This window comes from Chaetura pelagica, unplaced genomic scaffold (genome assembly GCF_000747805.2).
Source record: "Chaetura pelagica isolate M959 unplaced genomic scaffold, ChaPel_1.0 scaffold109, whole genome shotgun sequence".
In the NCBI taxonomy this organism is placed as follows: domain Eukaryota; kingdom Metazoa; phylum Chordata; class Aves; order Apodiformes; family Apodidae; genus Chaetura; species Chaetura pelagica.
The window spans coordinates 11,129,318-11,143,482 of record NW_009970725.1 but is presented as its reverse complement, the minus strand read 5'-3'; the positions used below and the strand labels follow the sequence as shown (position 1 = coordinate 11,143,482).

Below are 14,165 nucleotides of genomic sequence, written 5' to 3'. Positions count from 1 at the left end.
CAACCCAACTCTCTCAGACTTTCATGGCAGGAGAGGTGCTCTAGCCCTGTGATAATCTTCATGACAATCCTCTGAGCTCCATGTCTTTTCTGTGTTGGGGACTTCAGAACTGGACACAGTACTCCAGGAGGGGTCTCAGGAGACCAGAGTAGAGGGGGAAAATCACCTGTCTTGACCTGCTAGTCACACTTCTTTTGGTGCAGCCCAGGAGGCAGTTGACTTTCTGGGCTGCAAGCACACATCTAATGCAACATCTAAACTTGTATATGAAGAATATGCCTCCGTGCTGCCTTTGTGATGTTTATCAAATGATTTCATTTAATTTATTATCTTGCCTGCATATTATACAGACATAATCTCCTAGTCTGAATTTGCAGTGGCATTCACAATAGGGTCTCCAACCTATGTGCCACACCTCTTCGAGTCAGAGAGACTCCATGTCCTATACCACAAAAAAGGCATGAGCACTCTAATTACACAGTATATTATTATTCACTGGAGCAGATCAGTTTTTTTTAGGAGTTAACTGTTAATTGTGTTTACAAATGAGGAGAGGGGAAGAGCAAATAATCACAGTTTAGTAGTTCTACTTGTAGAGCCAAGATTTTTGTATTCAATCCTGCCTATTGCCAGTTGCACTCCTAACAGGATATTATTGCTAGAATTCTTGCTGACCTTGTAATGAATTTAGATATGATTCAGAGATTAATTATGTGTAAGGTTCCTTTAGTGAGTACAGTTCTGGTGTCAAACCTAGCGAAGTGAAGAATCAACTTGCTTTGAGCCACAGACAAGAAGAAAAGAAATCTAAAACCAAACCTTCAAGGCACATGCTGACCACCACAGTTGCTCACTAAAAGCACATGGACGAAAATAGTCATCAAATGCAGAAGTGAAACTTGCCACCACAAATAAGTGGTAAGCATAAAATAAGTGATAAGCAAACTAAGTATTGTTGGCTGAAGACAGAAAAAAAAGAAAAACATCAGCTTTTATTGCATTGTTGTTGGGATGCCTCTCATTGTTTTTTCTTGATGCTTACCATTCACCAGGGACTCCTCACAGATCAGGTAGAGTTTAATCACATTTTTCCCTAGTTACTCCCACTTACTGATCTGCCCATGAACTTGGAATGAGTTTATGTTACTGGCCAAAACATTTCTTTTTATGACTCCTTGTCCACTATTCAAGATTAAATTATATTGTAAATATCACTTTCCTGTTGGGGTTGCTGATGTGGAAGCAAAAGCCAGACATTCTCATGAGAGTTGTACCTGAGGCACAGTATCTTTCATTTTACATGCCAGAACAGATTAGGAAGATAATTTGAGTCCTCATTTTCTTCTAAACACCTCTGATATGTGGATGGATGCATTTTAGAATATGTATCCTTTTATTGATGTCTAGATTTTTATTAATGTGATGTAAAATAACAGGAAGGATGCACAGAATGGCTGCAAAATGTCAAGACCTTTGGGATACAGCAAGGTGCTGCATAGGGAGCATGTGCAAGTTTGAGTATCAATCTAAATGTATCTTCCATGTATTTGCAAAAGTCTGAAAATCAGGGAAAGACATTTCCCTGGGAACATCTCATAGCATGTGAATAAACAGATAAGCAAATGCTGAGAACCTCATGTGTTCAATATGGAAATGAGAACTTCTCTTTGTTTTCCACAGGGCATTAAATGGGAGCACAACTGCATATAGTACAGCTAAAAAGCGTAATTTATGTCCTTTCAGTTCAAACAGTAACACAACTTTTCAGTAAAAGCACTGCTGTGATCTGATCCATAAGAAACAATATGGTCCAAAGGTGTGGTTCAATTTTTGTGCATGATTAAACACCTTCATGATGCAGAGCTGTACATACATGACATTATGTGTGTACATTGCCCTCCACCTGTGTACGAGCCCCTCTAGTTTCTGAATCTGGCAGAAAGCTGAGGATTCAGAAGCATCCTCTAACTCACTAAATGGTATTTTAGAAGAAACACAAACAATAAGAAAATGTCAACATCCCTCGTTCCCTGGTTTCTGAACAGACAAGGATATTAGATTTCAGGTGCTGCATTCCTGATGAGACTTATTTAGGGTGTCTCTGTTGGTGTTAGGGTTAGGGTTGGCTGTTAGGGTGTCTGTGTGGGTAACTACACATAATATCACATCGCCTTTTTTCTCTATAATGCTACTACAAATTGCAAGAGCATATTTGTCTGTTTCTCATCGATATCTTACTTGCATGTTTTTATAGTTAAGCTACACACCTTGATACAGATATCACTGCCATTCTGTCCGTTATCTTAGCAGTTATTAAGCTTACAATTTACATTATGCATGATATTTTTCATATGGTAGTTTGCCTGGCTCTGAATCTTGACCTGCTACAACATAATCAGATTACTGAAAAAAGGGAAAATTGTGAATGCTGATTCTCCATAGTGATCCTATAAAATACTTTTAAATTATGAAAGTTTGTAAGTTGCTAGTGGCCACAAACCACATTTGTTATATTAGTAATTTTGAGTTATTAATTATCCATTTTGTACCACCTACTAATTTCTCCTTACTAATTACTTTCTATATATCTATGTATGCATATTTTTGTGAATACATTTCTTACCTTCCTGTAAAAATGCAAGAAACTTAATTCTGCAGTCTCATGAGACTATCTGGCATATCAGTAAATCTTTTCTAAGAGAATTTCACATATATCTAAGGGAAATAATATGTTTCTTGAAGTGTTTTATTAATAAATTTGGAACATGTGAGTAAACAATATAGTTAAATCAAATTTGCTAAAGTGCAGGCAATTTTTGCATTCAGCTTTTGTTCTTTTCCATGCTTGTTCACTGTAATTACATAAGAATTAATTATGCCTTTTTCTAGCGACTAAGTTACTCCAACAAATTATTGTGCATTAGGGACACTATGTTAGTTGCAAGGATTAATATATTCATATCCTTCTTACCCAAGGCATCCCTGAGAAAACAAAAGTAAACGTAACATGAATGTTAAAAATAATAAGCATTTTTCATCTTTGAAATTCTGTATCTATTTAACATCTCATTTATTCCTATGCCATCAAGTGGTTTTGGTCTGCTGTCCATAGAATTACTATTTCCACTGTTTATTAATATGCAGTATGTTCATCAATTATCTTGCCTTATTTCATGAGTAATTACATGTTCCTAACTTGGCCAAAAAAATAACAATGCAATAAAAATCTTAATTGACTTCCTCTCAGCTATTCATGGCTTGATCAGATAGCCCTGTCTCCAACTGTTAATTGTTCTAAACAGTGATTGATAGGTTAAGCCAACACAATTACAGAAAATGGTGCATATGTTTTAAAAAACACTGATGGAATCAGAGGCTGCAGGGTGTTTTTTCTAGACATATATTAGCATACTGAAGCAGGATCGAGGTATGAGAATGATTTCGGAACTGCATTGGTGTTTTTGGGGGTGTTTTCTGTGCAGAAGATTTTTCCACTTAGTCTTTAAGAAAAGCACCACTCCTTTCTTCCGTGCAGAGTATATTATACTTACTCTTTCCTTCCTGAAAGGTGCACTATGGTACGTTCTTGGGTTGTTGTGTTTTTTTTCTAACTTGTTACACTTCCATTAGTGCAGCAGAAATAGTCAAGGTAAAATGAAGCTATGTTGTAGTTAATATTCTTTTTTTTTTTTTTTTTAAACACAGCTGACACATGATGAAATAAATATTTTCAGTGCTGTTGCAACAGAAAAAAAAACAAACCAACAATGTTCTAATGCATACACCTGTCTTAGAGTTGGGAATAAACAGTTATATACCCCAAACTGGAATTTCTTCCAGCTTTTTAAACCTTTAACATCACTCTGTTTTGTTACTCAGGTTGGTTGCTCCCTTTTGGTTTTTATTTCTTTTTTCTATCACTCCGTTTTTTGCTACTTCTTTTTTCCCCTCCTCTTTTTAAATCTGCTGGTCTTGTGAAGATTTTTCCTCCTTTTTTTTGTAACTCTATGATCTTTTGCTTTCACAAGCATATTTTCTCTGTTGTTCTCTGTATCTGATCATCTGATTCCTCCTGAGCTGATCATCTTACATATTTTATGCTTTTTTCTCCAGTTCTTCCTCATGGAAGATTCATTGACAGCTCAGACTCAAAATGAGTGTAGAACTAAATGTTATCTTCTCTCCTCAATGTTTCCACCATCCTACTTGCCATCCAAGCTCATACAGCAATACTTAGACAGTCTTCCTCCACAATTTATGGAAACCCTGTCCCTTTCTCTCTATACAGACAAATGTCACTTTTCATAAGCTTGTTCACTTTTTGAGACTTCCTGCACATCCTCCTCAGCATCCATATTGGCACTGCATCCAAAACACAACTGCTAACACTACTGCTCTCATCTGTCAAACTGTACTTGCATCTTTTAGCTCATCTTTTGTCTTCATGGTAGAATCATAGAAGGTCTTGGGTTGGACGGGACCTCTAAAGGTCATCTAGTCCAACCCCCCTACAAGAAGCAAGGACATCTCACACTAGAACAGATTGCTCAGAGCCCCATCAAGCCTGACCTTGAATGTCTGCAGGGATGGGGCCTCCCCCACCTCTCTAGGCGACCTGTTCCAGTGATCCACCACCCTCAGCTTAAAGAACTTTTTCCTAATGCCCAACTTAATCTACCCTTTTCTAGCTTAAGGCCATTACCCCTTGTCCGATTGTCACACGCCCTACTGAACAGGTCTTCCCCAGCCTTGTTACAGGCCCCTTTCAGGTATTGGAAGGTCACTTGCTATAAGGTCCCTCTGGAGTCTTCTCTTCTTCAGGCTGATCAACCCCAACTCCCTCAGCCTGTCTCCATAAGAGAGGTGCTCCAGCCCTTGGATCATTTTCATTGCCTTCCTGTCAACGCACTCTAACACATCCACATTATTATCAGTGATGTTCCTCATTATTATGTCCCAGCCTATAAATCAGATCAAGTGTTTCATCATTATAGCCATTCTGCTCTATCAATATATTAAGAATACAGAATAATCATAATTCTGTGGACCTGTTCGAGTGACTCCAGAGGAGGCCCACAAAAAAGACCAGAGGGATGAAACACGTCTCCTATGAAGACATATATCTATTCAGATAATGAAAAATTGAGATAATCCACTGACTCTGGGCATGTCCCACTTTACTGAACTTTTCCATATCTTCCTCATATCTTTGGGGCAAGGTTTGACTCTTTTTATCTAATATAGCACACTAGTCTATTGTTAGCCCGAAGATAATTTATCAGTCATCTTGAGGACTCTTGCGTGATTATAAATGGATTTAGATAAAAATTAACTGGCTGGAGCCTTGTTTTCACTGGTGAGAGATACTCATACATAACAGAGATTGCAGTATTTTTATTTGATATTTATATAGTTTAGTGGTATTCTTCTTGACAGGACATTCTAGGTCAAGTCACATTTTCAGTGATCTAAGTAATGGATCTACTGCTGCATCCCTTTGGAAATTTCTCTGTTACAGTGTCTAATAGATCACGTTTTTAAAAGATATGTAGAGATGTATAATGTTCTTTAGAAATGCTAAGAATTGTCACTACAGTATAACTTACAGGTCCAGCCCTCTGAATATACTCATTTTCTGCTTTTAAAAGTGCCTTTGGCCATTTGCCTCTTCAGGTAAGCCAGTGAGCTTATCTGTTTGGAATATATGAAGTGCCTTTTGAGGTTTTATGGAAACTCTTTTGGTTTTGGAATTCAGGATCTCCCAAGAATGAACATTTTCTGCATTGCAGGGATCCAGTGAGGGGGAGTGAAATGCAGGACATCCACACCAGCTTTGAAGCATATTGAAAAAAGCCTCCTTTTTAGCTCACCACAGATTCAGAAGAAAATATGAAATATGGTCTGATTAAAGGCGGAGCTTGCTTCTTCAGACTGACATTGGCTTCATGCTATTTTAGAAAACTTCGTTGTTGCCAATTTGTAGATACAATGTCTACAACCTGTTAAACCAAAAACTTTATTTGAGAGAACACTGGAGGAACAGAGTAGAAAACTGTTTGCTATGCATGTCTATCTATACTCCAAGAAAGATCTCAGGGGTGACATTTCCAAAAGCATTATGAGATTAGCCATGACGGAAAGGAATAAAGTAGCTGAGTGACTCCCATTTCGGTTGTGTGTGGTATGAGAGGGAGCCCTCTGCCCATCAGGAGCTGAGACAGCACCATGAGAATATTTTGGCTCAGCTGAAACCCTGTAATTTACACAGTAGGAACTCAGACGTTGCAGTAGCAGTTGCATCCAGATTTTGCTGGTGGTGGGAGCTGAAACAAGAACATCTGGCCTCAGATAGAGTAGTTATTTTATCACTTGTGATGAGGATTTCAATTTTCAACTTGTAATCAATAGTCTATAACATTACAAGTCACTTCAGGGCCAAATAACTGTGTCCAGATATTAAATGTTGAAATCCTTTACACGGTTATAACACTGTGCAATTTTGGGCTATACCAATTCCCCTAATGGTAGAAGGTGTAGGTGGGAATATTTAAATATTTAGTTCTCTGAAAAGTTATGGAAAATTTAGCTACACCATGCATTATCAGAATAAGATTTTTGCTGTGAATAAGAGAGAGTAAACAGTAAATAAAACAACCTCAAATATATAGGTTATTAAATGGTTAATTTGGCTTCATTTTGATAGAGTTAGTGTAATGTAGTATTGTTTTATTCTTAATTTGAAAAGATCTTACAGAAATAATATTTTGGTGTTGTCTAGAGATGCTTACAATCTCGGCAGACTGCATGGAGATCAAGTAAAACTGTGCTTGAATAGGGAACAGATGTGTATTGCAGGCAGAAGTTTCCCATAAATGGCATCAGACTTTGTATTTGGCCCAGAGTAACCTATAAAGTGCTCCGTTATGGACAGTATCTTTTAAAATGTGTGTATTTGCCCCTGGAAATGTGCAGATGGGCTGTTGAGGCTTCCTGGGAGGCCTGTGTCCATGAATGTTTTCAGGCCTGAGGTTTTTGGGTTAAGGTGGTGATACTTAGCTTGTTGTAGATTCATAAATAGTGAATTTCATATTAGAATAATGTTCTTGTATCTGTTTTCCAGCTGGTGGAACAAGGTAAGTTTTCTTGTGTGTTATTTAGGTATCCTCCATCGCTGTGTTTGACACGGAAAAGATGAAGCGATAAAAAGAATTAGAGAGTGTTTATTCTTGTTGTTTTTAGAATAAGAAACTATGAACACTAAATGTGCACATGCTGTTTTTTCTCTTAGCTTGAGTATCTTATGGCTTCTGTTGCATTTCGTTCTTTCAGGCCTTTCTCTGAGATCTGCCCATCACACAGCCATACGTATTAGATGACTTTGGGACTTGCTTCACATTAGCGATGAAGGGATTATCTAGCAGCCGCAGTCATCACCATGGGGTTGCCTGTGACCCTGCATGTGACAGCCTGCCACACCACCCGGACCGCAAGCCATATTTGTTAAACCCGGTGGACCCTCATCCTGCAGACCACCCTTACTACACTCAAAGGAACTCTTTTCAGGCGGAGTGCATGGTGCCCTACGGCGACCAGATTGCCAGCAGCACGTTTCCCCGGAGGCATTACAATTCCCACCATGAACTCAAGGACGAGTGTGCTCTGGTTCCCCATGGAACTGCCAACAAGACCAACCGCATTCCTGAATCGGGATGGCTACCACACTCTGCAGTACAAGCGGACTGCCATGGAGCACCGCAGTGACAGCCCGGGGAGGATCCGGCATCTGGTCCATTCGGTCCAAAAGCTCTTTACCAAGTCCCATTCACTGGAGGGACCATCCAAGGGGAGTGTCAACGGGAGCAAAGCGAGCCCGGAGGAGTCGCAGACGTTGAGGTATGGGAAGCGCAGCAAGAGTAAAGAAAGGCGATCAGAAGGTAAGCCCAGATCCAATGCATCAGGATGGTGGAGTTCAGATGACAACTTGGACAATGATGTTTGCATTTATCATGGTCCCAGTGGGGTCATGACCATGGGAAGATGCCCTGATCGTTCTTCTTCCCAATACTTTATGGAAGCCTATAACACTATTAGCGAACATACTGTGAAGTCATCCAGAAGCAATAATGATGTCAAATGCTCTACCTGTGCAAACCTGCCTGTGAATTTGGACTCCCAGTTAATGAAGAAAAGCTCTTGGTCCTCTACACTAACTGTGAGCAGAGCCCGTGAAGTTTACCAGAAAGCATCAGTTAACATGGACCAGACAGTGGTGAAGGCAGAGACGTGTCAACAGGAACGGTCATGTCAGTACCTCCAGGTACAGTGTAGAGAACTGATTGCTGTTAACTGTGCTCTGCCTTGTCTCAGGTGTTTGTGGGGGATGGAGGTTTACTCTGATATTTCAGCTTTCTGGAGAGGTCACAGGTCACCAAACAAGGGGTAATGTTGCAATCTGCTTTTTTTTTTCTTTCTTTCTTTTATTGCTTCCAGCATTCAGTATTTCAAATAAATATTTCATGTTGGAACAGGCTTAGTTTTTTCATGTGGGAAAAATAAGACCTGTGTACCTTTTTTATTTGTAAGGCACTCTCAGTAGGGGTATAGGGAATGTGATGTTGTAGTGCTTGCACTTAGCATTACAATGTCACTTAACCGAATGTTACCAGGATACAAATTATTTGACTTCTGTAATTGCAAGTTTTGCCATCATTTACTGCTTATTTTAGTATGAAAGCTTTTGATACCCTTTTGAGGACCTTTGGGTTACTTTAGTACTTCTTCCAGCAGGAAAACAACCTACTTTCCTCTTTGCCATAGAATATAAATTCTCATAAAATAGTTATTGTGATGTGTCCAGATTTGTTTATCTGGCTATTCCTCTTTCTCATGGCTTTGAGTCAAAAATAAAAAAATCAAAAGGTTGAAATTATTGCTTGTTCTGATTATACATATTAGGAGTACATCACCTACTCCCTCACAAGCTGTTTGCAGTTAATACAGCGTCACTATTTTTCACCAGTATTGTATCTTTAAATGTCAAGAATCAGATGTCTGCTCTTGGAGCTATCACACTGCGGGTGAATGTTTGTGGCAGGAACATGGATCAGAAAATATTTAAACTGTTTCATTCTTAGGAGAGCTCTGGATAGCTTTTATGCACTTTAAACGAAGCACTTATGGCACATCTAAGTGTGTGTGTAAGATGGAACAACGTTGCGCAGAGAAGAGAGAAGACCATGAGGAAAAAAGAGGTTTGCTAAGATGATTTGGTTTCATTTTAATGTAGTGGGACTCTTGTCTATTTGTATAGAAACTGTAGCGAGTTTTCTTAAATGGGTGCTTTACAGAGACAGTCATCTTCCACATTCTGTTGTTTGTCAGTATGCAGAGAAAACGTAGGACTGAGACGTCCACAGTTAAAAATTGATCTTAAAAGGTTTTATTGAATGGCACACAAAATCATTTTGAATGCCAGCCTCTGGGATTCTAAGTTTTAATGTAAAGAAATGGATCTGTGTATTTTCTATTAGCTGTTAGGAGAGAGGGGTGGAGGGAGAGGGGGCAATGTGATTCATCAGTTTATGTTTACAGCTGTGTGTATGGACTGAAGAGGGACAGGGGGTTAAAAATAGCCTCAGGTTGCAACCTTTTGAGGGTGTTGGGTTTTTTCATTAAGTCTCTTTTGTCTAAATATTGTGAGTGAGAAGAAATTGTAACTTTAGGCTTCATTGTTGTGGTTACTTTGGACCCTGACTTTTCTTTTGTTGATGTTTTTGTTTACTTCTTCAATTTTACTCTCAGGTTTAGATAAAATAGCTGAAAATTCAGTAGGTGACCAGATGGCTAGAAAAGAACAAGAAACTGTGCCAGCATCAGCTTTAAATGAACACCTCCATAGGGACTTTTAGATAATGTTTAACCGACAGGAATAGATTCTTGAAGTGGAATTAGAGGACATTATCTGTGTCTGTATGAAAATATGTCCAACAATTGTCAAGGGCAAGAATTAGAATAACTAAACTCTTACTTAGAATAACTAAATTCTCACTGTGTTTCCCATCCTCACTGTTAGTTTTATTTTTGCTTTCATTTCATTCTGCTTCATTTGTTCTGATTGTACTTGTTTGTAAAAGCCAGGGAAATAAAACTGGTTAGAATTTTTTTTTGTTTTGTTTTGTTTTGTTTTTAAAGGAAAATCTTAACCATGCTTTGATTAGCATTGGAAATAATATTCAAATAGATCAGGGTAGCTTTGAGGAAGCAGGTCAGGATTATTCTTCTCTCTTGGCAGCTTGAAAGGATGACAAATGGATACAGGAATTTAAAAGTCAGTCTATTTTGAATGCATCCCATTGCCTTTCTCTTCACTATATCACTTATCTTTTTACACTGCAAGCCCTTTGGGGCTGGGACTTTGTTCCCTTTTGTGTATCCAAAGTGCCCAGCACAATGGGGTGCAGAACCTAGCTAAGGTCTTTTGGCTGTCCTACAATAGAAATATATACTAGCAGAAGCAGTGTATTACTGCCTTGCTGGGCTGCAGAAGTATTCTGTGTATCTTATTTTCCTGGGACTTTCTCATAATTGTTCCAAAAGGTGGAGTCCTGTGTTAGAACAAGTAGAAATGCACTAAATGGGATGAAAGCTGAAAATTCATTACAGTACTGGACAGCTCTGATAATATAATTTTGTTATGTTAATTATGTTGACATGTTAAGTGGACAGTTTTGTCAACTCATTTGTAAATTAGGCTGTTGTTTATGATCCAGCACATAAACTCTCTGATTCTTGAAACAGGCAACTATATTGTTCATGCAAACTCTTCTTGTGATAGTATCTGAATTCAATGAAGAAGTGACTTCTTTTCAACTCAGCATATTCAGGTTAATTTTCTTTATCTGTATAGATCTGAGTATATCAGAGATCACAGATGACACTGACTTCACATTTGCTTGTAAGGGATTTTATCACAAAGTATCTGGGTGAATTCTCAGTGTAAAGACATGGAAATAACAAACAATTATCTCACTCAGTGTGATATTTTCCACATAACTGATCTGTGGAAGGAGCTGGCAGTAGTAGATGTTACAGATGGGTTTGTTTCTCATGCTTTGGAATCTGGATCAAGAGCAGAGTCCTCCTGCATTGTACAGTCTTTCTTTACCCCAGCAGGCTTCACTTCCAGCCCGGATGCTGAGGCACAGTGTCCATGCTTGGAGGTCTAGGGGGGGTTTGGGTCAACACTGTGCATCTTCAGAAAGATATATTATCTCCCAGACTAATCTAAAGACTGTCAAGCAAACCTTTTCCTCTCATCCTCTGTTTCGGGAATGGAATTGTTTTTTTCTCTTTTCTCTATCTCTCTTGTCAAGAATGAATAGCAGAAACATAAGGTGTTGGGTTTTTTTCCAGCTGCTTCTTACTTCAGGAAGTGCTTTTATTTGATTCAGGCTTAGAGTTGAACTAATTTGAAGGAAAATGAGGAGGAAATGTTCATGTTTTCTCAAAATTCTTCTTCAAAATGGTTTCTCTACCTTGACAGAATAATTTATAAAGTAGTGAAAAGCCTCTACTTCTCTGGTAGCTTCTCTGGAAAAATTAAAACTATGCAAAATTATCAGAAAAAAAATGTAGCCTTTTCTGTGAGCAATAGGGTCTAAATACATTGGTAGATATTTTTAACACTCTTGTCTGCTACTCTTGTTTGTTACGAATTTATGATTTTTGAAGCTAATAGAGTGTCAAAGATGCTGCAGAGTTTTTCTCTGATTATAGTTTTGCCATTCATTGTTCCCTGTAATTACTATTCCCATTGTCCTTGGTCCATTCATTAAGAGATGGAGGAAAATACAAATAATGACATTTTAAGTGTTATTCCTCTTTTTTTTTCTTATGTGGCTCAGTCATGTGTTTTCTTTTAATCCCATTTGATGAGATTAAGTCAGTTGTACCAGATACCTTGGGCTGAGGATGGAAATTCTAATTCTGCAAGCTGAAGTGCAGTAGATAGGGATGACAGTGCAGTCACCTGAGTTCCACATTTGCATTGCTTGTCCTTTGGTAGGAGACTTTGAAAAATACTATAAAAAATATAAGCCAAGTTTGTGGGTGTAGTAAGTATTTTCTGGTGGCAAAGGGCTCTGGTGCGTACTGGGCCCAGTTTCCTGTGCAAAGATGGTCTGTAACGTGCATTATTATAAAATGTGTAGTGTTAAGAAATTAATAGTTAAAGCGACTTGTTTTCCAGTCTCAGGACAAGGCAATTCCACAGTTTTTGGAAGGTGCTGATCTATCACAGCCTCTTTCTGTTGCCTTTGTCCACAGATGGCCAAACAGAGAGCATCACTCTAGGTGAGGGAGCTAATAAGGACCAGTACCTGTCATGAGATTTCTTAATGTGGCATGTTAAATTCCAAAGTGTTTATCATTATGACACAACAATTTATGTTAGATCTCTTATACTGGTCTTACCTATGCAAGTCTATCTGTATTTCCAGATAATTTCTAAATTTTCCTCATTTGTGATGGTTGTGTTTCTGTCGCATCTAACATATTCAAATTAACCTTTGAGTATGTCCTTTTTATATATATATAAAAGTTGTATTTTAATGTCCATTGATACTGATCTTCCATTCTTCATATATATATATATATACACATATATAAAAACATGACTTTTTTTCTCTTATTCACTTATAAATTGAAAATTAATGAAGCATTTATTATTTCCCCTTCACTTTTTTGGTCAGATCTAAAAGTATATGAGGTATAAGTTTCAGATTTTTTTATTGAGCTCATATGAAACATACTTCTTGGAAAAGCTAGTGAAGCAATTAAACAATTGTGAAATAAAATGTCATATATTGTATTCTGGGCCAGCTTCCAGGTAATGGAATGACAACTTGGAAATGTTTGGAAATTCTTAAATGTTCATGAATTTTAAAATGTGCTAGTATATAAAAATATTTTTAAATACCATTCACAGAAAACTATTTTATTTCAGTTTATGCAATACATTGTATGAGTAATTAATAAAGTTAGGGAATTTCTCATCACTTGGAAAATATAACTTAAGCACCAAATAGCTTATTTACAAAAAGTATCTTAATAACAAATAAAGCCATTGAGCATAGATATTGGTTATTTAGCCCAACTGCAGACCCACCCAACAAGTCTTTGCTATACTAAGAGAAACATGTAGGAGAGTATTTCAGTATAGCTGTCCTCCTTATCTTTGCAGTTCTTTACTTTACCTTAAAAAAATGAAAAGGAAGTTGTCAGCTGAGTTGGTGAGCATGATCTTGCCCTTAACAACTTCTCTGTGCTCACTCATTTCATTAAAACCTGGGCTGACCTTTGGTGTCTGAGTAGTGCAGTAATGGGGGCCACACAAGTACTAAGAGAGCTGTTCTACAGCAGTGTCAGTAGTTCACATTTAGCTGCAGTTTTGCCTGCCCATGTTCCTTAGGTAATATTTTTCTCTCCTCTCTTTTTATCATCATTCTGTAACTTCTCAGTATACTGACACCGATCTTAAGTTTTCTAGATTAACTTGAATTACTGCTGATTCATTCTGTTAACATCACTACGGTCTAATAGCACATAGTTTTCAATCCTTAACTTTTATTGTGGGAACACGCAAAGTAGATGGAGAAAAAAACACTCAACAGCGATATATTTTCCTCAGTCAGTCCAAAGTAATAAGGAATATTTCACCTACATCCATTTATTGGTTTCTTTGTTTCAAGAATGGAATTTGTAGTACAGATCTTGGGTGGGGAAATACTGCAGTGCCAGAAGAGTGGTATGAGCTGGGAGCAGCTGGCCACAGTTTCTGTTCAGCCTTACAAACGCTCTTGAGCTGTGCTTGTTGCACAGCTGTGCTTCTGTCACCAGTGAACTGAGCAACAAGAACATGAATCTATTGTATATTTTTTGTCCTTTCATCCTCTTACCCTGAGCCTATGCAATAGACTTTCTTTGCTGGACTTCTGATAGATATGTACATGTCTCATCAAAGTCTAAGCAATGTGTCACGCAGCTGGATAAGGCACCGTGACAGTTCTGATGGGCCAGGGCTTCCAGAGACAGTCTTTCAATTGTCTCTAAGAGCCTTTTATGCAAATAAGTTTGTATCTAGTTTTGCTTTACTGGCATAACCCCAG

General features: G+C 38.0%; 1 protein-coding gene across 1 annotated transcript in view; it reads left to right on the top strand.

Moving 5' to 3' along the window:
* Window positions 1-7,401: 7,401 nt before the first annotated feature.
* Window positions 7,402-14,165, top strand: part of DLGAP1 (discs, large (Drosophila) homolog-associated protein 1) — a 139,668-nt gene continuing 132,904 nt past the window's right edge. The window contains 2 exon segments of the mRNA XM_010006858.1: window positions 7,402-7,700; window positions 7,702-8,317. Of these exon segments, the coding sequence (XP_010005160.1) occupies window positions 7,402-7,700; window positions 7,702-8,317 (915 nt within the window).